The following is a 20,580-nucleotide window of genomic DNA, read 5'->3' as shown; positions in this document are numbered from 1 at the left end:
AGGAATGAATCATAGCATAGAGAGCAGAGAGTTCCTGGGAGAGAGATCAAAGGCAAAAATGTAAAACTTTGTGGTTTTGCGTCGAAGGCATGCAAAAATTCATGGACTCTAAACTCACCGTTTTATTTACTCCAAAACAGTGCATTTTATTTCCACGTAAGAAATCGTCCGCAACAAGGCCCGAATCATGCCTGGGTTTAGAGTTTTCCTATGAAAAAAGTTGGGCTTCACCTTGATTTGTCCATCAAACTATATACCATACCTGACAAGAAATTACTTAGCCACATTAGAACTATCGAGAAATACTCATCGCCATTCATAACCCCATTAAAGTTCTTTTGTTGTTTCCAGTAAGAAGTTACTATCCATAAACAACGAGGAAAAACTGGAAGTCGGATGTTTAACCCGGTGACCCTACATACTTGAGGCACAAAATGCAAAGTTAAAACAGTAACTGAGTGAAAGTATGCATTAAGGTAAACAGGCGTCTCTTGAGGATTTGATAAACATAAAACCTAATTATACAAATCATCTTCATCAGCTCCAGCAGAAGACGTTGCAAATGGATCAGACCCAGCAGCCCCAGTTCGGGTCTCAGAGAACCTGAATTCAGTTCCAAAACCTCTAGACTGCTGCAAGGTCTGAGCAAACGCCTGGTATTTGCGTATATCAGCATCGCTAACACTCCTCCGGGCATACTTCATGGACTCCTCAAAATGAGCAGCTTTGATCTCTGCCACCTCATCCTCCACATCCTCGTCCATAGCCGCAGGATTCTCCATTCCCCTTCTCTCCCTCTCTATATCCTGCAATAATATCACAATTGAATTACGTCTAAACTCATGTCAAGCAATCTCTGGGATATAATTATAGCACCCCACTGTTTAAACAGATTCCTTTCATATTTTACATCTTTTTCATGAGACCATTGCTTCGCTCCTTTTATCTTCCCAATCCACAACCCCCCCACCTTCCCCAGCCCAATAAAAGGAAAAGAAAAAAGACCATCACAATAAAGTTTAAACCAGCAACCCCAGGAAAGGCAGAGAAGTATATTACTTAACCATCAACATCATGGTGTTCATTTTTTGTATTCCCCACCCATGGGTAGCCCATGTGATAAGGGTGAACTTGTGTGCTTGTGCCCCCCAAGTTCGAACTTCGATTTAAGTGGGAGGTCATGATGGTGGGTTACTGTGCTAGTCTATCTGGGAGTTTAGGTTCCATGGGTGAGTCCTAATGGCTCTGCCATGGGGTGGTTACCCGGTCGTAAAAATAAAAATAAAAAAGACATTACAATTATAAATGCATTCCTCCAAAGACAAGGTGGAGGAATGAAGATGCAGAATTGCAATGGATTATGGTTTTCTAAGAGTATAGAATGCCATATAAGCGAACAGATAACAAAGAATACCTTTTCTATGTTCTCTCTTATGGCATACTTGCATGCCCGCTGGCATATTTCTGTAATGTCAGCCCCACTGAAACCTTGAGTGTACTTGGCCAGTGCTCTCAAATCGACATCTTTTGAGACAGGTGATTTTCTCAAGCACGATTTAAAAATTTGATAGCGCGAATCCTCATCAGGAAGAGGAATATAAATTAATTGATCGAGACGACCTGGCCTCAGAAGTGCAGGATCAATTATGTCAGGCCTGTTGGTGGCTCCAATTATGAAGACAGTCTTTTTTGCAGACATGCCATCCATCTCAGTAAGGAGTTGGTTCAGAACTCGATCAGCAGCACCACCTGCATCCCCAACGCTGCTTCCTCTCTGCAACAATAATGATTATAAAATTAAATCTAAAAAAGACCAACAAATCAATTAGAAGGGATAATATGCAAAGCAGGATTTAATTATGCAACCCATACAAAATATCAACCATTACTCAATTAAGAGCCAAATCTTTCATCAAACTTTTATCTGTAAATAACTACCCATGCATTCTGTGTAGTCTACAATGTAAAGTTCCAAAAGACAATTCATTGGAGTCAAACAATTCCTTTTTTAAAGCTGGGAGAATATTACGTACTAAAACTTGAAAGCCTAGATTCAAACAAGAAACAACCTGAGTAGCAATCGAGTCGAGCTCATCAAAGAAAAGCACACACGGCGCAGATTGTCGAGCCTTGTCAAAAATTTCTCGAACATTGGCTTCACTCTCACCAAACCACATTGTCAGCAGTTCAGGGCCTTTGATACTGATGAAGTTTGCTTGACATTCATTTGCAATTGCCTTGGCCAAGAGAGTTTTCCCACATCCTGGGGGACCATAGAAAAGTACCCCTTTTGAAGGTGACATTCCAAATTTCTCGAACTTCTCTGGGTGCTCCACAGGATACTGAACAGTCTGTCACAAAGATAAGGCAAAACAAGTTTACAGATATTCACTGGTAAAAGAATCACAAGAAATAAACTGAAATCCAATCTAGAAAAAAGCTTACCTCTTGAAGTTCCCGCTTAACATTCTCAAGGCCTCCAATGTCCTCCCAGCTGACATTGGGCACTTCAACAACCTGTTCAAACATTAATCAATCAAAAAATTTATCCTAAAATTTAAGCATCGATACAACGAGTAAAGAAACCTAACGAAAGATTTTATCAAAATGAACTCACAGTTTCACGCAAAGCAGATGGGTTGCTAGTTCCAAGAGCAGTGTGGAAGTGTTCATTCGTAACAGCCATGGTGTTAAGTATCTCAGCATCAATAGATTCATCTTCCAAGTCAATCACATCCATCTTCTCTCTAATGCACTGCAGTGCGGCTTCAGTACAGAGAGCTGCAAGATCAGCACCAACATACCCATGGGTATTTTTTGAAATTCTTTCCAAGTCAACCTGTAAGGTGAACAGAATTTACTACCAGCTCTATGGTAATAAAGTTAGGCATCTAATAACAGAACATGAGATATAAAATCTATTACCTATATAATTCTGGAGCATCCTCTTTGTATTCTAATCAGCCACCTCATCATTTCATTTTATTTTAGTAACCTATCACAACCCTTCACGTGCTAAAAATCCCTTCTATTGTATTGTCTTTATTACTACAATAAACTCACTCGATTATTGACATGAAGGTTTTTTTTGGGAAAAAAAAATAGCTCTGAAGATGAAATGTTTGCTATCATTTATGACTACTAATTCAATGGAGAGGGGAAAGAAAGACTTTTCATCTTTAACTGGATATTGATTTCCCATTACTTCTCTCTTTGGCTTTCTCACCATTAATCTTATTGTAGTTATTGACTCTTTGACTTCCTCATGTAATAACTATTATATTTTAATTTCACAGGTCGACGATTAGTTTACCAAAAGTTCAAGCAAATGCTGAGTTCATATTGCAGGTCATGTGCCATCATAGTATTTAGAGTCCACGATTGGATCCAAATCCACAAGAATCTGTTCCAGCTCTAATATATATCATGACACTGGCCAACAAGGTCAAAATAGGCGAACTTACATCATCAGAGAGCTTCATGTTCTTGGTATGGATACGAAGAACTTCAAGACGCCCAACTTCATCAGGAACACCAATGTCTATTTCCCTATCAAACCGACCAAACCTTCTCAAAGCCGGGTCAATGCTGTTTGGACGATTGGTAGCCCCAATAACAATAACATGAGCCCGAGATTTCAGTCCATCCATGAGAGTCAACAGTTGTGAAACAATTCGCCTTTCAACTTCACCATGTGTCTTCTCCCTCTTAGGAGCAATAGAGTCAAGCTCATCAATGAAAATAATAGATGGAGCATTCTTCTCAGCTTCTTCAAATGCCTTCCGGAGATTGCTCTCACTCTCTCCAGCCAATTTGGACATTATCTCCGGCCCATTAATACAGAAAAAGAACGCCCCAGTCTCATTAGCAACAGCCCTTGCGATTAATGTTTTTCCAGATCCCGGGGGTCCATAAAGCAAAATTCCTTTAGGTGGTTTCACACCAATTGATTTGAAAAGCTGAGGATGCCTTAGTGGCAGCTCCACTAACTCACGAATCTGAGCCATCTGCTTCCGAACACCGCCCACATCATCATAACCAACTTCATCCAACCTATCCTCATCCTCCCTTCTGACAGGCTCCCCCTCACAGAAGATTTCAGTGTCTGGGGCAACCACACAATACTCCCCTGGGTCAGTTTCAATGACCTTGAACTCCACACTTCTCATACCTCCTCTGACAAGGAATAAATCTCCCTTCCTCACAGGACGATAAGCCTCCAAGAAATAAGCTGCAAACTCAACAATGGAAATGGTGTCACATAACATCAGAAAGGATTAAACCAGTGATTCAATAAGAACTCTTGCCAAAAAAAAAAACAGACGTATTCAAATGTCATACATCTTAAAAGCACATTTTGAAGGGGACTTTTCAAGTAATATACCTATTTTGGTCAGTGCTCAAAATTTTCTACTAAAATCAAATGTCATATTCATAGGTCCACGGTTCCATTTGAGGTAAATTGCAACCAATATATGTTTGTAAGATGAGACTCACAGTAGAATAAATCAATGCTCTAAGACTCCCTGAACCTTGACACAATTGCACCAACTCCTTTAAAACTTATGGAAAGAGTAAATAGATCCTTCTGTTAGACTTCCCTCTAAATTGATAGCGGCACGCATAGCTGTCATGTGGAATAACAACACACACAGCGAAAGAGACAGACCGGATTAAGAGAAAATTTTTAGAAAAAACAAAAATAATCCTAAAAGAATCTTCTATCACCATAGCAACCTCCCTTCTCTACCACAACCCAATCCAACTGAAATTGCCACAAAAGCATCTGTCTCAACAGCCAACTTATAAAATGGCAAATGCATTTTCGTGTCTTCCTACACGTCCTTCGTTGACGACAGACCAGATATAGTAGTTGTACTTGTCTTGAATCTTCTAACCCCGAACTATTTCCACATCCATGGTGCTTCTAAACACAGTTCCCGAAAACCCAAAAACGCCTGTACTAAATAGAAGCCAAGTTTCTGAAAGACATCCCATCAGGCATCTTGTAAGCATTGAGTAAAAGATGCAAATTTACATACATGCCAATCAAAGTTATTACTGTGCAAACATCAGCATTGAATCTGGATTTGATAAATGAATATGGAGCATTGACATGGTGGGGGCTTATTTGAGTTTGGCAACCAGTGAGTGGCCCTATATCAACAACTTAATATACCTTGATAGCTTCCGTGGGGATGGAAAACTGACTAGTCACTTTTTACTGCACCCCAAGGCAGATATTTGTCCCTTTGCTTCACCAACCAATTCATCCTTAATGCACATCCACTCTTTCCCTCAACAACACTACCATGCTCCCCCAATCCTTGACTAACAGAAATCCTTTAAAGGTTTTCAAGTATAAAGTTCTGATCTTGCAGGGTAGTGGGTACCAAGTTCACTTAAAACATTTTTTTTCTTGTCTCTCGTTTGGGGTGTGTTTTGGATGGTGCTTGCCAAGATGTTAGAGATGGTAATGGTAGAGTGGGTCTAAACCGTGTCCTTGGAAGCCCATCACAATCACATGGAAAATGAAGGCTAACTAAAGGTTCAGTTAACTTACCAAAAAATAAATAAATAAAAACATATGCTCCCAGTTGAACCCCTTGTCCAAATAGAATAGGACAAACAGAGGAGCCACTAATCTCATTTGGCATAAGGAGAATATATACAATCAATTCACAAAACCAAGAAAAATAAACTAATCCATAATTTCAAACAAAGGTGACAGGGAAGTTTGGATAGTGAGTTGAGATGAGATGAGAGTTGAAAGTTGAACAAAATATTATTAGAATATAGTTTTTTAATATTATTTTTGTTTTAGAATTTGAAAAAATTAAATTGTTTATTATATTTTGTTTGAAAGTTTAGGAAAGTTGTAATAATTAGATGAGATGAGTTGAGATCAACACATTATTCAAACAACCCCATCTCAATTCACCACCAACTAGAAAGAGTCCAGACCCTTACTCTTTTGTAATTAAAAATAAATAAAAATCCTTATCTCATGGCTAAGAATACTAAGTACCCAATTAATGGATGTTGGACTTTGTCCAGACCAAGAATAACTCTAATAAAAATTTTATCGATGAAGCTGTCTTTGAGAAGAAAAAAATAATGTTCTGGATACCTCAAATATTTTAATTCCCAAATATTGGGACAATGCACCAGAGTGACCCATAACCAATGAAGGGACCCTCCATGCAACATACAGAAACTGTGTTAATTTGGAAGATATAACAAAGCAAGGGTGGGAGTAATGACCTTGAATGAAGGCAAATGTTTCACTTTCCTACAATCTATAGCTTCAAATAACAAACAGTTTTGAAAAAGTAATGCCTCAAGGGGAGGGAGAAAAGCAACAGTAAAAACCTTCTGCTTGAAATGAAGGAACTTAAGCATTGGCAAATGCATCAAAACATGATTTTTTTGTATCTCTTTCTACTTCTTGCTAGATGAATTTGTAGTACACATCGTGTTACCATTTTGAAAAACAACCATTTATCAAAGAAAAATGCATAAAAGAAGAAAGTATCTACTATCTACGTTCATAGTTAAAACACTTACGTTTCAGGTATGCATCAAACAGACTACCAGTAACCCCTTCAATAGTATCATCGACTGGCAGTATGTGGACACGTTTCCCATACTTCACGTCAGGGGACTGGTGCACAGATACTACATCTCCAAGCCGAACCCTCAGATTTGATCTAACAACCTTGTTCATTCTAATCTTTGGAACCTCACACGTGTCATCAGCAAGAGCAATGCAGATTGTATCCTTACGTTTCTTGCCCTGCCATCCAGTTTGCCAAATATAATTTAAAAAAAAAAAAAGGCATAACAAACAAAATACTCTCTACCGTGCATTTATAAATTTTATGAAACAAACACGAGCATGGGAATGCAAACAACAACCGCAAACGAATACAATGACTTCAAAAACCAAGTTTTTGTTCATTAATCACCCAAACTCCAACTATTTTCTGTGATATCATACTAATTTGTTTCAAATTCAAACAATCTTCATCATACAAAAAAAGCTTATAAAGACAAAGGCACCACCATAACCGCAAACAAATACAAAACAAAAAACGATATTCCCACGGAACTAGATTAGAAAACTTCCTATACAAGCTCTATCATTTCAAGGCACTAGGCTTAATTCAAGAATAATTTTCATGCCAAGGCTCTTTCCCAGAGACAATATCAAAATTTGAGGAGAGCAGACTTGGTTTGTGCAAACTGGCATTTAATTTGAAATAAAAAACTCTGGAAGAAATTTGAGGAGCATAACGCTTTTTTTTCCTGGGGGCCGAGAGGATTAATTAGCCATGTAGATCAATTGAAGTATAGAGGAACCTGACCGTGGACCTGGAATTGGTACCGGAACTGAACTACCCTAACTCCATGGCATTCAAGCTAATAAATACCAAATAAGGAACATCCATTGGCTGGCACAGATATCGAGAGTGATCATGAACTCCATTACTTCGTCAAGGAGGGAAGAAAAAAAAGAATTTATAAGTCATTAAAGATCGTAAACACTCAATCCTCCTAAAGTATTCATGGCATAGCAAAAAAGTGGAAGAAAAAAGAGTTAACCAGAGCTGAGAACAAACATTAACATACTGAGCTAGTCAAGTCCTCAAAGCACAACTCAACCCCCCAAGCTGTTTCACCAAACTCTTTGAAGCAAAAACAATATCCAAGGATTGTGCACCCAAGATAAAGCTCCATTATAGCCAAAATAAATAAATAAAACTCCGCAACCAACATCTTGGCTATTTCTCACAAAACAATGAAACAAACCCCTCAAAGCCTCTAAGTTCAACACAAACAAGCACGACACCAATAATTCGTATAATTTTTCTTTTTATAAGTACAAATTGGGGAGGAAACCTTGTTACGATAAGTTTGCATCCCACGTAATATCCCTTGATTGTGCCTAAGGCCACTCATAAGCTTAACACAAACCTATTTCAGGAATCTAATCAAACCCTCTCCAACCATTACAATAAACCTACTAATCTATTACCTTGATGAGAATCGTATCACCGCGAAAGAGCTGGAGCTTCTCCATGGTCTCTGGGTGCAACGCCACTACCGAGTTGTCATCGTTGATCGCCTCGTCAACGACTAAACGGTTTGGCGACTTTTTCCGCTCCAGAATCGCCGTCGAGAAGTCTTTCTTCCCTGATTTCCTGAAATCACAATCCAGGAAAAAAATAAAACTATTATATTTTCGGAAATCAGGGTTTAAAAAACCAGCAATAAAATTTGCTACAATTATTTGGGGGGGGAGTCGACTTACGAGTCAGAGGATTCGGGCTGGTTAGCCATAATGTAGGAGCTCGTAGGATCGGAAAATTGTGAGACGAGGCGAAGATGGCTTGAGACGAGAGTAAACGGGTTTATATATTAAAAATTGGGGGCTCTTTTACGATTGGACATCTTATTCTTTAATTTTGATTAATATATACTTCTTTTACTTTTAACTAATCATTTAAAATTTATATTAAATTAATCATCACACTCTATATAATAATAAAATATTATTATATTTTTTTAATTAATTTTTATTTTTAATTACTTGTTTATTTTATTTTCATAATTTTTAATAACCTCTAACAATCTATAATTCTTTTTATATTTAAAAAGAAGAATGAATTTATTGTAACTTATATTTTGACTGAAAACAATTTAGTTAATTCAATATAGAGTAAATATAGATGATATTTGTTAAATTTGAAAATGAAAAGATATTTGACTAATTCAATATCAATGCTCTAAGATCGACTTGTTTGGTAAGAAATATTTATGTGGTGGTGTTTGGCTGCTAGGAATTGGGAGATTGGAAATGGGAAATTGGATTTGGTGCCTAATTAGATAGGGAGATGAGATGAGATATTTTAGATGAAAGTTGAATAAAATATTGTTATAATATTATTTTTTAATATTATTATTATTTTGAGATTTGAAAAAAATTTAATTGTTTATTATATTTTATGTGAAAATTTAAAAAAGTTGTAATGATAAGATGAGATGAGATGAGATGAAACACATTTCTTGTAACCAAATGACCTAATCTTAAGGCTTTCTTTGAATTCAAAAAGCATCTCAATTCATCTTATTTAATCATTACAATTTTCTCAAATTTTTAAATAAAATAAAATAAACAATACAACTTTTTCAAATTTCAAAATAAAAATAATATTCCTATTAATATTCTATTCAACTTTTAACTTTTATTGCATCTGATCTACGGGTGACAATATATGACACGACCCGTTAACTCAATACGAACACGATACGAAATAAGTGAGTTTAGATTTATGTTAACAAGTTTGGATCAAAACGATTGACCCATTAAGACACGATACATTAACGGGTTACTAACAGGACAACCCGCTTAACCCCGTTAGTGACCCATTTAGACCCTTTAAATTTTTTACTAGAAAATACAATTATATCATTTTTAACCTAAAAACACAAAAATATTCTAACCCTATTTCGTATTTCCTAAGGCTCAGTTTGGATACAAAAGTCCTCCCAACTTATCTCATCTAATTATTACAACTTTTTCAAATTTTAACACAAAATATAATAAATAATTCAACTTTTTCAAATCCTAAAATAATAATAATATTAAAAAATAATATTTTAACAATATTTTATTCAATTTTCATCTCAACTCATCTCATCTCAACTCATCATTCAAATCTCTCCTAAATCTCTCTTAGGTTATGTTTAGATAGTGAGGTGATTTCACATTATCTGTGAAAAGTAGTGAAAAAAGTAATGATAAAATATTAAATAAACACACCTCTACCCTCAATCTCTCTCAGTTGACTCAGTTCTCATAAGTCATGACTGTCCCCCACACTTCCTCTAGATTGTAATTTTGGACTTATGTAGTTAGTTTTATATTTTTAGGAGATATTGTGACTTTAAATTTTATATAAAATTATGTTAATGAGGTCAAATGGATTATTTGGGTCAATTCAATCCCTTTGCATAAACGGATTGACACTGGTCAAAACGGGTCGTGTCATGTCGATATATTTTTAATTAATTCATAACGAGTCATGTCGTGTCAACCCGTTATTTTAATAGATCGTATTAGGATTTGGAAATCTTATCTGTTAAGCTTAACAGGTCGTGTTCAAATTGACCCATATCATATAATATACACGTTAGAACGATTTGCTATTCTCATCTCATCTTAACTAATTATCCAGACTTCCCATAAAACAATTTTGGGCCTCTTAAAATTGAAGCCTGCAACCATCATTACAAGTGTGAGCCCTATTTATTGTTCTTTTCCAATTACTGCAGAGGAAAAACCAACCATGTTGCCTTAGACGAGAAGGGGATTATTCTAGTGAGGTTGGTATCAATGTTGTAAGGCCATTGGTCCAAGTCAAAAAATTGACCGAATAGATACTCTTATTGGTCGATCTCGGAGTATGATTTTTTTGGACCGAGAGAGATTAAATGTATATATATTGTTAAATATTTTTTTATATATATAATATATTATTTTATATAGTAGTTGTATAAATTAATTATGTAATTTTTATCCAAGTGATCACTATTGACTATATATACAATGAAATTATTTAATATTCATTAACCATATATAAAATGTTAAAGAGATCACTTCATTTTAATTTTACTAATTTAGTTAATTTTTCTACCAAAAAAGAAAAGAGAAAAAAAAATGTTCATGGATCTACTGGACTAATAGTTAGAGGTGGCAATATGTGACACGACCCGTAAACTTAACATGAACATGACACGAAATTAGTGGGTTGGGTTTAATGTTAACAGGTTTAGGTCAAAATGGATTGATCCATTAAGACATGATTTATAAACAGGTCAATAACGGGTCAACCTGCTAAACACGAAATCAACCCATTTTGAACTGATAGCCTACTCGAACGTCCCATTGGCTACACAACCACCCGTCGTCTCCTCCAGGGTGTTAGCCACAGTCACTAATTCAGCTCTTGTGTCACCTCGACGTCACCGGCTCCCTAGGCTGGTGGGTGGCCGAGATAATGCCGCTGACGAAGCAATCTCGGGCTTAGGGGACACATAGAATGGAGAACCAAGAATGGAGACCTTGTCCCCATCAAGATCAATGGCCTGGAGACGAGGTCATGGGTGGATCAGGGCACGAAGAAGGAATGTCCTCGTCATCACCTAAGCACGTTGCTACCCCAGCATCAACCGGCACTTCGAAGTCATCAAAGTATGCATAGGGAATCACCTCCAGGGGAACCTCAGGCGGTAGGACGAAGACGCAGGATTCCCTTGGGGGTGGGTCAAGGAAAGCTAAAAAGAAGGTCATCTCTAACTTTTCCTCCCCTCGGCTGAGGATTCCCTTGGGGTAGAAGACTGAAACGCCTAAGGCAATAGGAAGGGGTGTTGTTCAGCCCGAGAAGCGTCATCGCCACCTAAGGAATGCAGTTGTGCACACATTGGTTCCAGGTTCCATAGCCCTTTGACATGGACGGAGCCCGAGAGGATTGGCCCACTGGAGGCCGCCCTTGTGATTCAGAGCTGCTGTCGTTGCTACCCGACCCCGATGACTCCTTGGCCTCCTCTACCTTGGTGAGAGACTTCTTCCCCTTTCCCTCCAATGGAGGGCTGGGAGGTATCTTTCGGCCCCGACAAGCGAATTGACCACTTGGGAGGCGTCTTCAGATGAAACAGGATCGATCTGACGACACCAGGAACTAGTCTATGTTGGTCCTGGTCAGCAGAGCATCAAAGTGAACCTCCTCTAGGTGCGCCTCCACCTAAGAGTAAATGGCATCCAGCCGAGCTTGCTCCTACCCGGTCAGATCCAAGCTGATTTCCTTGTCGTCCGGCATGACTCCCCAAGTAGAGCAAAAGGGAAACTCGAGGTAGGCCATCTCCTTGGTGAGAAACTCCCACCCTTGGGCTGTGACAAAGAAAAACCACTTGAACCAATCTTTAACCTGGGAGAAGTGGCTCTCCAAGTAGGCAACCTTATATCATGCGCAAGAGCGAAAGCTGCAGAGGTTGTGGCTCAGATGTTGCACCCCGTGTGTGAATAAGAACCACCTGGCAATCAAATCTATATAACCTTCACTCGCGAGTCCCAGGACCATGCGCCAAATAATGTATCAACATAGCAAAATCCTCCACATATTGGGATGATGTTGTGATGGAGCTTGGCTAAGTAAGTCCAGGATTTCTTGGACCAGGTGGCAGAAAGGAAGCTGTAGTCCATTAGTGAACATCAAAGGGTATAATGCCACCTTCGCAACAAAACCCTCCTAGTTAACGGCCCCTTTGCGAAAGAAGACCTGAACGATCTCATGTCTGCGGAAGTGACCATCGAGGACCAGTGATACCCTTCGAAGTACTGAGACTCATCGCGGACCTTGGGGGATCGAGGCCCCCAGGGACCCTAGAAGGTCCCTCCGAACAAGTTGAGTGAGAACCTTGGGAAGAAAAACATGAGGTGTTCTTGGATGCCATTGAAAGAGAAATAAGAGGGCTGAGGAGAGCTGAAACAGGAAAGAACAAATGAGGTCACAACGAGAGTCAAAGAAAGCAAAAAGGAAGAATCAACATGGGGCTCAGGTTTAAATAGGCAACTATGGAGATCTGGCAGCCCAGACAGGAAAGTGACACATGTCGTCAGAAACAAAATGACGGGGTAACAGATCCTGCGATTTTCGCTGCACGAGGGGACGTGGTATCCAACCATTAGACGCAACCCCCGACATGGGAAAATAGACGAGTGCACGTGACAAGCAGCCCACACGCCATGTGTCATAAGTCTCTAGGCACAAAAAAAAAAGGGAAAAAGAGAAAGTAAGAAAATAAGACAAGAAATTCCCACCGTACACGTACAATAGGAATTTATGGGGTAACTGAAATGGATGTTTACTTCCTCTATCGGGCTGGGCCTAACTGCAAGAAGTATTTACATCCCAAGCCAAACCAAGTCTATCATGGAAGCCTAGTGTTCAACAATACCGTCGGCCAACAAATTGTGTAAGGGAGAAGAAGGCCTAAGGCCTGAGCAGGAAACCAACTAACAAGGGAATGTAGGATGCTGCCTACACTAAAACTACCTTGCAAAAACATGTTGTGACAAAGCCACACTTCATTTAAGGATCAGATACGGGACATGGATAAAGATCGCGGCAAAACCTCCTATCACTAACAGTGCATTTATAAGGACCATTATGATACATTGTCGTCGAAATGGCATTGTTTGATAAAAACACAATCAAGTCCTTCTGTCCAGCACCGTCCAAGGAGTTTAAAAGCATCAGTATCGAGGTCGATGTCCCAGTCTTTTTACCAAAGTTTGGCCATTTGGTTGAAAAGGCAGGAAATAACAAGTTTGGCATATCTTGTAACACCCCGCTTCCTCAAGGTTAAGAACAACGTCATTTCTAGAAACTTTAAGGGAGCCAGAATGCTACTACTGACCTTGACTAAAAAATCTTCTTATTCTTAGCACCAGGTACAAAGATTCATTATAATAAATAAAATCATTCAAAATACTGAAATTATAAAATAGAGTACGTGTAAGCACTTATTAAAATTTCTTAAACTTGTACTATAAAAATCACAATTGAAAAACTGTGTAGATGATCTAAGCCTCTACCATGCCTCCCTGGGCATTTTGTCCTGTAGCTCCATATTCATAAATTTCATCACCTAGGGTGGTATAAAACATAAAACAAAACTAAAATGAGTCAAAAATTCAGTAAGAAACCCACCATAGCTTGAAAATAATAAATATAAGGTTTTTCATAAAATATTTTATACTGAGAATTTAAAATTATGATCATTCATAAATATACTTATGCCATGCATGACTTAAAAATATATATTGTATCTTATCTGATTTATTTGACTTATCTGAATTATCTGACTGGCTAACATACTTAACTCTTTGTGCAAAATTGTGCATCGATCCCACATCCTGTGGCTACAAGGCGAACCGCTGATATGATCTTATAGTAATATACTGTGGTAGACCATGCTTGAGTCCGTGACTTGCATATCCACCCTGACTGTATTGGTACTATGCATCTGAATGGCCATCTTATTAATCTAATTTTTATCTTACACTTGATCTTATGAAAGCTTACGTATCTTATGCAAAGTCAGATACATGACATACATAATACATACATGATGATAAAATGCGAAATTAAATATGATCATGTATTATGATGAATGATGTGCTTGCAGATATCATGACATGCATGGTACATAAATATTGACTTCCAAAGAGCTGGCTTTAATAATAATTTATCTAACTAGCTAATGAGTGATAATCCTAATTTTATGATCAAGCTACTTAGCTCGTAGCGCTAATCCAATGTTTGAATCAGGGTGCAACTGATTACTTATAAAACAGGCACATGACTTGCATCAATTTTCAATTAATTGCATACTTTGTAATTAAAACATGAAATGCTAAAATAATCTATATTTCTTTAAAGACCAAAATGCTTAAAACCCTAAAATAGTCTAACCTTTCGAGGACCCAAATTCTTGTACATCCATATTCTCCATTAAACCCATAAAACATCAATGCAAGCAAGCCCCGGGCCCATTTAAAATTGCATAGCCCATAACACAATATAACATACCAGCCCGTAACTGAAAAAGATAGAGAGAGAACTAATGTGAGAGTGAGAGAAAATTGAGAGGTGCTAAGAGAGAGAGAGAGAGAGAAAGTGCGTGCTGTGGGGCATAAACCAAGAGGGTGAGGGCCATACCGTGGGGCAACCGAGATGTTTACAATAATGTCAAGGGTTGGGCGTGACTATTAGTAGTGGAGGGAGGCAGTTTGTGGTGGTGCAATGGGTTGGCTTCCAACATACATGGAAAATTCATGCTTGCTTTGTTTGTGTGGAGGCTTGTGGGCTAGGTGTTGGATGGTGGGTGGCTCAAGGCAGAGTATGGCTGAGCAGTGGTGTAGTCATGTTGTAGCACGAAAGACCTGGTGGTGCAACTGCGACTCCCTGTGGAGGAGGGGAAGTGCTCTATTTTAGGTTAAGGAAAATAAAGGTTTGGGTGGTGCAACTGGTTGGCTCGTGGCTGAACTGTTGCTATGGTTTCTCGTGGCGTTGCTGTGCAGAAGGCGGCATAGAGGGGTTGGGCAATCACGGTGGTTCGTGGCTCCAACTTGCTAGCTTCGACATTGTTGTTGGGGGTTGCTTTGCTATCACATGGGGCTGGTTTTTCTTGCAGAAGGGAAAACACGGCACTATCGTGGGGTTAAGGAAGAAAGGGTGGCCCACTAGCTTGCTAGAGAAAAGGGATACGTGAGCGGCAACCCTAGGGACTTAAGGAAGATGACTTACGTGCGTGGGTCTGAACATATAGAAGGCATGCAGTCGAGTTTAGGAATTTTAATGTGAAAGGACTCTAAAATTGTAACCCTAGTCTGATTGAAATTGAACACGTTCATGGGCTTCATAAATAAATCGGACCTCAGTTCTCAAGTACAAAATAAATCCAACTGGTCCAATAAATTTTTATGGGCTTTTAGAATAATTTATTGGGCCAATTACTAATTAAATAAGGTCCACTTGGTTTATAAAATATTAAATGGGCTTAAGTCCAACATCGCTCATTAAACCAAATTTAGACTCAATAAAATTATTCATATTGCGTCTCTAATAATTTCAGGTCGGGGTGTTATCTACATTGTATTTAGCTAGACTTATTTTTGTTGGCCAAATTTGTCCATCAACTTCAGTTGACTAAATAACTTTCTCAAATATTTTATTCATTGTTTTGGCGCTAGTTTCATTTCTCTCTTTTCATTCTCTTTATCTCTTCATTCTTCAAGATTATGCTTGGCCACTTCTAAAGTTTTCTCAGAGAGCAAAAAATAACTGGAAGGAGTTCTTAGGTGCTTGAAAGGAGAAACAAAAAAACACTGGAAGCTTTGAATTGCTAGGTTAGTTCTCTCTCTTGCTCTTCACATAATCACCATTTTTTGTCTTATCTCTATAGCTTACCTTTCTCTTTCCATGCTCTGTAATTTTCATTTGTTTTATTTTCTATCTACTTGTGCAATCTTTGTTGGATGCTATCCCTAGAATTTTTAATGTAAATGAAATATTTGGCTTTCTAATATTTGTATTTGCTTAACAAGATTTTTTTTCCAATTTAATCTGGTTGTAATTTGAACATGTACAAACTAGTCCTAAAGTTTCCCTTTTGTGTGTGACCTTTCCTTTGCCCTTGGGATGTAACGGAGACTTAAAGCATTGGAACATGCAACACAAGGTTACATACTCCTGTACATGACAGTTAATATGTAATGCATCCTAGAAATGCAGCTAGCAGTATGTAATAATCGCTGCAAAAAGTAAGGGTGAAAATGAACTTATGCCAGAATAACTAAAATCATCCCAATAATATTGATTAAATCATAAGTTCAAATCATTAGGTAGCTTAATCTTAGTACAAAATACCAAGTTTCCAAAAATCTAAACCAGCTTCTTCATGCACTCTATGACACGAAGGTTCTGGCCTAGAAATATCAATATAAGATCAAATTTCTTGTCGACGTCTAGTTCCTCCTCAATCCTCTTGATCCACTGGTCTATTGGGTCCATCTGCACCTACAACTTCTATCATTTTGAGTGAAATGATAGTGGGTACACAAATGGTGAGATTTACTTAAAATTTCAGTAAATTAGACAACCAACGTGCACAAAAATAGACTATGCATGAAGAATAATAAATATGAAATGCATGCAATGCAGAAAACTGTATTTGTCTCCCATTCAGATTTCTCAACAAGATAGGTTTTTTATGCACATTTTCTCCTAGAGAATATAATTTCACTTCCGTCTTAAAAACTTAGTCTTTCATTAAGAATCACATAAAATCATGGAATTAATGTAAAGTGTGGTATCATCACAGTTCCCCATATGCACTGTAAGTACTTGTCGGTGACCGTAATACAACTCAAGTGGAAACTACGTTGTCTATAGACTCATTCTCAATGCATTGGTAATATAATATAACATAACATAACATAACATCATAAAAATAATAACATGTACACCCACCAGTTTTAGATGTCGTAACATATGACTTCGCTCCGGTGTTTTTTAAAAAGAACTCATTCGAAGCCTGTTGACTGTTCTTCGTCAACCTAGGGGTTACCATTCCATATTTAATTACTTCAGAGTGGACATAGTAGTTCCACTAGGATACTTCCCCATCTTAGCCTTTGGGGTTGTGATAAAATAATTTTTCATGCAATACTTTAAAAAAAAAATGATTTTCATGATATGTATGAATGTGGCACATTTAAAAAATGATAATTGTATGCAAAATGACAAAAATGGAACATAAGATATGACATTTCATGCTCAAAATGACAATCATAAAATGAATGCGACATTTATCGATAAATCATAAATAATCATCAAAGTCTAAGTTTGAGGCCAACTTACAGACTATTGAAGTTGGAAGTGAGGTAGTGGTGGTGATAAAAATTGCACTAAGTTAGAATCTATACTATCTTAAGGAAAAATAAAATTTTCTAAATAAGGAGAAATTACGAAAATGCCCATAACTTCCAAATACTGCTACTAATGCAAGTGCTCTCCAAACCGTCTATGCCTTAAAAATCAAAAGGATCTTAGCCTATTCATCCTCAATCCATGGCATGCTCTCTCTTGTTGGTACGTATATGAAATTTTGACTATTGATCATCATGAATGCATGCATGACAAATTCCTCCAATAAAAAGATGATCACTAGAAATCCCCATTGACAAAATAAAAGCTTAACATTGAGCAAGTTCATCTCAACACTTAGTCATGCCTAATAGAATCCTTAAATCTAACTAAACCTCAAGTGATGCATGATATAACCTTTCGATGCTAGAATTAAATCATACATTCTTCTTATCCCAATCAGAAGGTTTCCTAAATACTCATATTTTAAGCCTAAGTGAAATAAGTTAATTTCCTCAAATGAAGCATTCTTAAAAGTCAAACTATAGTTTTGATGATCAACATAAGATAGAGATTAAAAACTATTATGACATGTTTCTAACCTCAAACTAAACCTTAAAAAAATATTCTAAGATATACTCGAATCATATCATGAATTATCAAGGCATGCCATAACTAATATCTTCACCAAAAATAATTTAAACACTAAACCTATATTCACCAATATTTCAGCTTCTAGATAAACATGATATCTCATGCTATATTCACTCAAAATTAATACTAATACTCAAAGACACAACTTAACATATAAAATAAGATCTAGAAATAAAAACTTACAATGATTTTGTGGCCCTCCTAAGCTTCCCACTCAAAACTCACAAACTCAAGAACTCACTTAGAACACTTAAGAACTCTCAAAGAACAAGGGAAGAGAGCTCTCAAGAGTACACATGGGTGCCGATTGGTGTGAATACGGATTTTGACATGTCATTACGTTTAATGACATGTATAAAGGTTTATCTAAAGTCCTAATATTATCTATGAATAATGGAAATGGATAACCAAATAAGGAAATTTTAGAACAAAAGGATGAGAAATGATAAGAATAAAAAATCAAGTTTAAAACATAGTTTAAAGATCACTAATCGTTTGGTGATCGATCAATGCTCTTAACCAAGATTCTAAACTCAATTTAGGCCTCGTTTGTTTTTAGATATGAGATGATATGAGATTATTTGAGATTAACGTTAAAATGTTAAATAAAATATCGTTAGAATATATTTTTTAATATTATTTTTGTTTTGAAATTTGAAAAAATTGAATTGTTTATTTTATTTTATTTTATATGGGAATTTGGAAAAGTTGTAATGATGAGATGAAAGGTTTTCAGAGTTTTCAAAGTTTTAGATTTTAGTTTTGAAAGCAAATCAGGCCTTAATTCTTTCTAAAGCTCTTAGGGTCGTGGATTACTCTAATGAGCTATTATTCTAGATTCTAATGTTGATCTAAGAGTTAATCTATATGGGTAAATAGGCGGGGTGTAACAAAAGATAGAAAGAATAAAATAAACTTTTTGAAGAAGCATGTGATCATGACAATAAGATGCTTTGTCTTAGGCAAGAGGAATTACGCTCTAAACAAGAGAAGATTCTTGATGAGTAGGAGAAAGTACGCCCTTTAAGAAAATAAAGAAGAAACTAATACAAGTGTCATGTCTCCAATGCTACAAGAATACTATCATCAACTACAAATGAAATCCTTGAAAGTCGTAGTAAGAGAAACTAGTATATTTTAGAATGTATTTTAGGTTAGTTTTCATGATGTATTTTGAACCATACATATTGTTTGTAAGGCTTGTTTTTTGGTTGAGTAATTTAAACTTTTCTTTGAAGGTTTGATGCTTCTAAGTAAGAACATTTTATTTTTTGTTTTTGGATCCATTTATGTTGGACATATAAGGTTCTCTAAAGGTTCTTATGATGACATGCATAATTTATGTTGTATATTCATTAAAAAGGTCATTGCACGATTTGAGTAAAAAAAAAATCATACTATATTCTTTGCATAAGAGAAATGTTTACCCATTCTTCTAAAAAAAAAAACAAAATGAAATGATTGTGCAAAGAAGAAATAAAACATCAATACAATCATATTTGACAAAATCATATGCTTCGCTATATAGTTGCCATAAGTGGTCAACAAGATCTACTTAGAGTTGACAATGCGCTTTCTTATCTTTAATATCATGATCACGTTGAACGAATTCACTAAATTCAGTTGTAGGGTTCGATGACACTTGCTCATTTGGGCTTTCATTGAACTGTTCATATTCGAAAGCTTCAAATCCATTGTCAACCATTTCATCTTCAATAATCATTTTGTGTAAAATTATGCATGCCGTCATAATATTGTCGAGCATTTCAATGTGAAAAGATCGTGCAAGTCCATGAACTATTGAAAATGGTGCTTGAAGCACACTAAAAGCACGCTCTACATCCTTCCTTGCCAACTATTGGGCTGTAGCAAAGTGTTTTTTCTTTTTTCCTTAGGGGGACCCAAGATAGTTTTAACACAAATGTTGCTCATTGTGGTATGTGTCATCACTAAGGTAGTACCACATTGCATAGTTATGACATTAATTATATAGTTGACAACTAGAGTACACCCTTAAGTAAGGTCAGAAAATATAAATGATCTATCAAACACATTTATATCATTATGATACCAAGGTAATCCAAAAAACGTGTGTCAAGTCTATAGATTGTAAGAAGCCACTGCTTCTAAAATAATTCTTGGTTCATAGATATGACCAGAGTATATACAATGTCAAGAAGATGGGCAATTTTTTCTACTTCCAATACATACAATCAATGCTCCCAAACATGCCTGGAAATCTATGTTTCTCACCAACTAGGAGCAATCTAGCAATGTCATCATTGTTGAGTTTCCTTAAGTATTCTTCATAAAAAATTAAAACTACTGATTTAACAAACAATTTTAGACTTTTTAATGTCATAGTCTCTCCAATCTTCAAGTATTCATCTATAAAATTAGCAACGACACCATATGCAAGTATCATAAGCGT

At 36.8% G+C, this 20,580-nt stretch overlaps 1 protein-coding gene across 1 annotated transcript; it reads right to left on the bottom strand.

Annotated features, from left to right (window-relative positions):
- Nucleotides 1-293: 293 nt before the first annotated feature.
- On the bottom strand, nt 294-8,432 carry LOC108990325 (cell division cycle protein 48 homolog). The gene is made up of 9 exons (XM_018964248.2): nt 8,315-8,432; nt 8,039-8,204; nt 6,568-6,796; nt 3,465-4,231; nt 2,618-2,839; nt 2,446-2,517; nt 2,070-2,351; nt 1,415-1,774; nt 294-806 (listed from the first exon to the last, which is right to left on the bottom strand). The coding sequence occupies exons 1-9, from the start codon at nt 8,341-8,343 to the stop codon at nt 516-518; spliced, it is 2,418 nt and encodes an 805-aa protein (XP_018819793.1). The 5' UTR covers nt 8,344-8,432; the 3' UTR covers nt 294-515.
- Between the last annotated feature and the right edge of the window lie 12,148 nt (nt 8,433-20,580).

The sequence above is a fragment of the Juglans regia genome, chromosome 9 (assembly GCF_001411555.2).
Source record: "Juglans regia cultivar Chandler chromosome 9, Walnut 2.0, whole genome shotgun sequence".
Taxonomy (NCBI): domain Eukaryota; kingdom Viridiplantae; phylum Streptophyta; class Magnoliopsida; order Fagales; family Juglandaceae; genus Juglans; species Juglans regia.
Note: the sequence above shows the minus strand (reverse complement) of the source record. Positions and strands in the feature narration are given on the sequence as shown.

Coding starts and splice junctions, on each gene's coding strand:
- LOC108990325 (XM_018964248.2), bottom strand. CDS start 8,343: ATGGCTAACCAGCCCGAATCCTCTGACTC. Junction 6,797..8,038: donor GTGATACGATTCTCATCAAG/GTAATAGATTAG, acceptor ACTGGATGGCAG/GGCAAGAAACGTAAGGATAC. Junction 2,352..2,445: donor TTAAGCGGGAACTTCAAGAG/GTAAGCTTTTTT, acceptor TCTTTGTGACAG/ACTGTTCAGTATCCTGTGGA.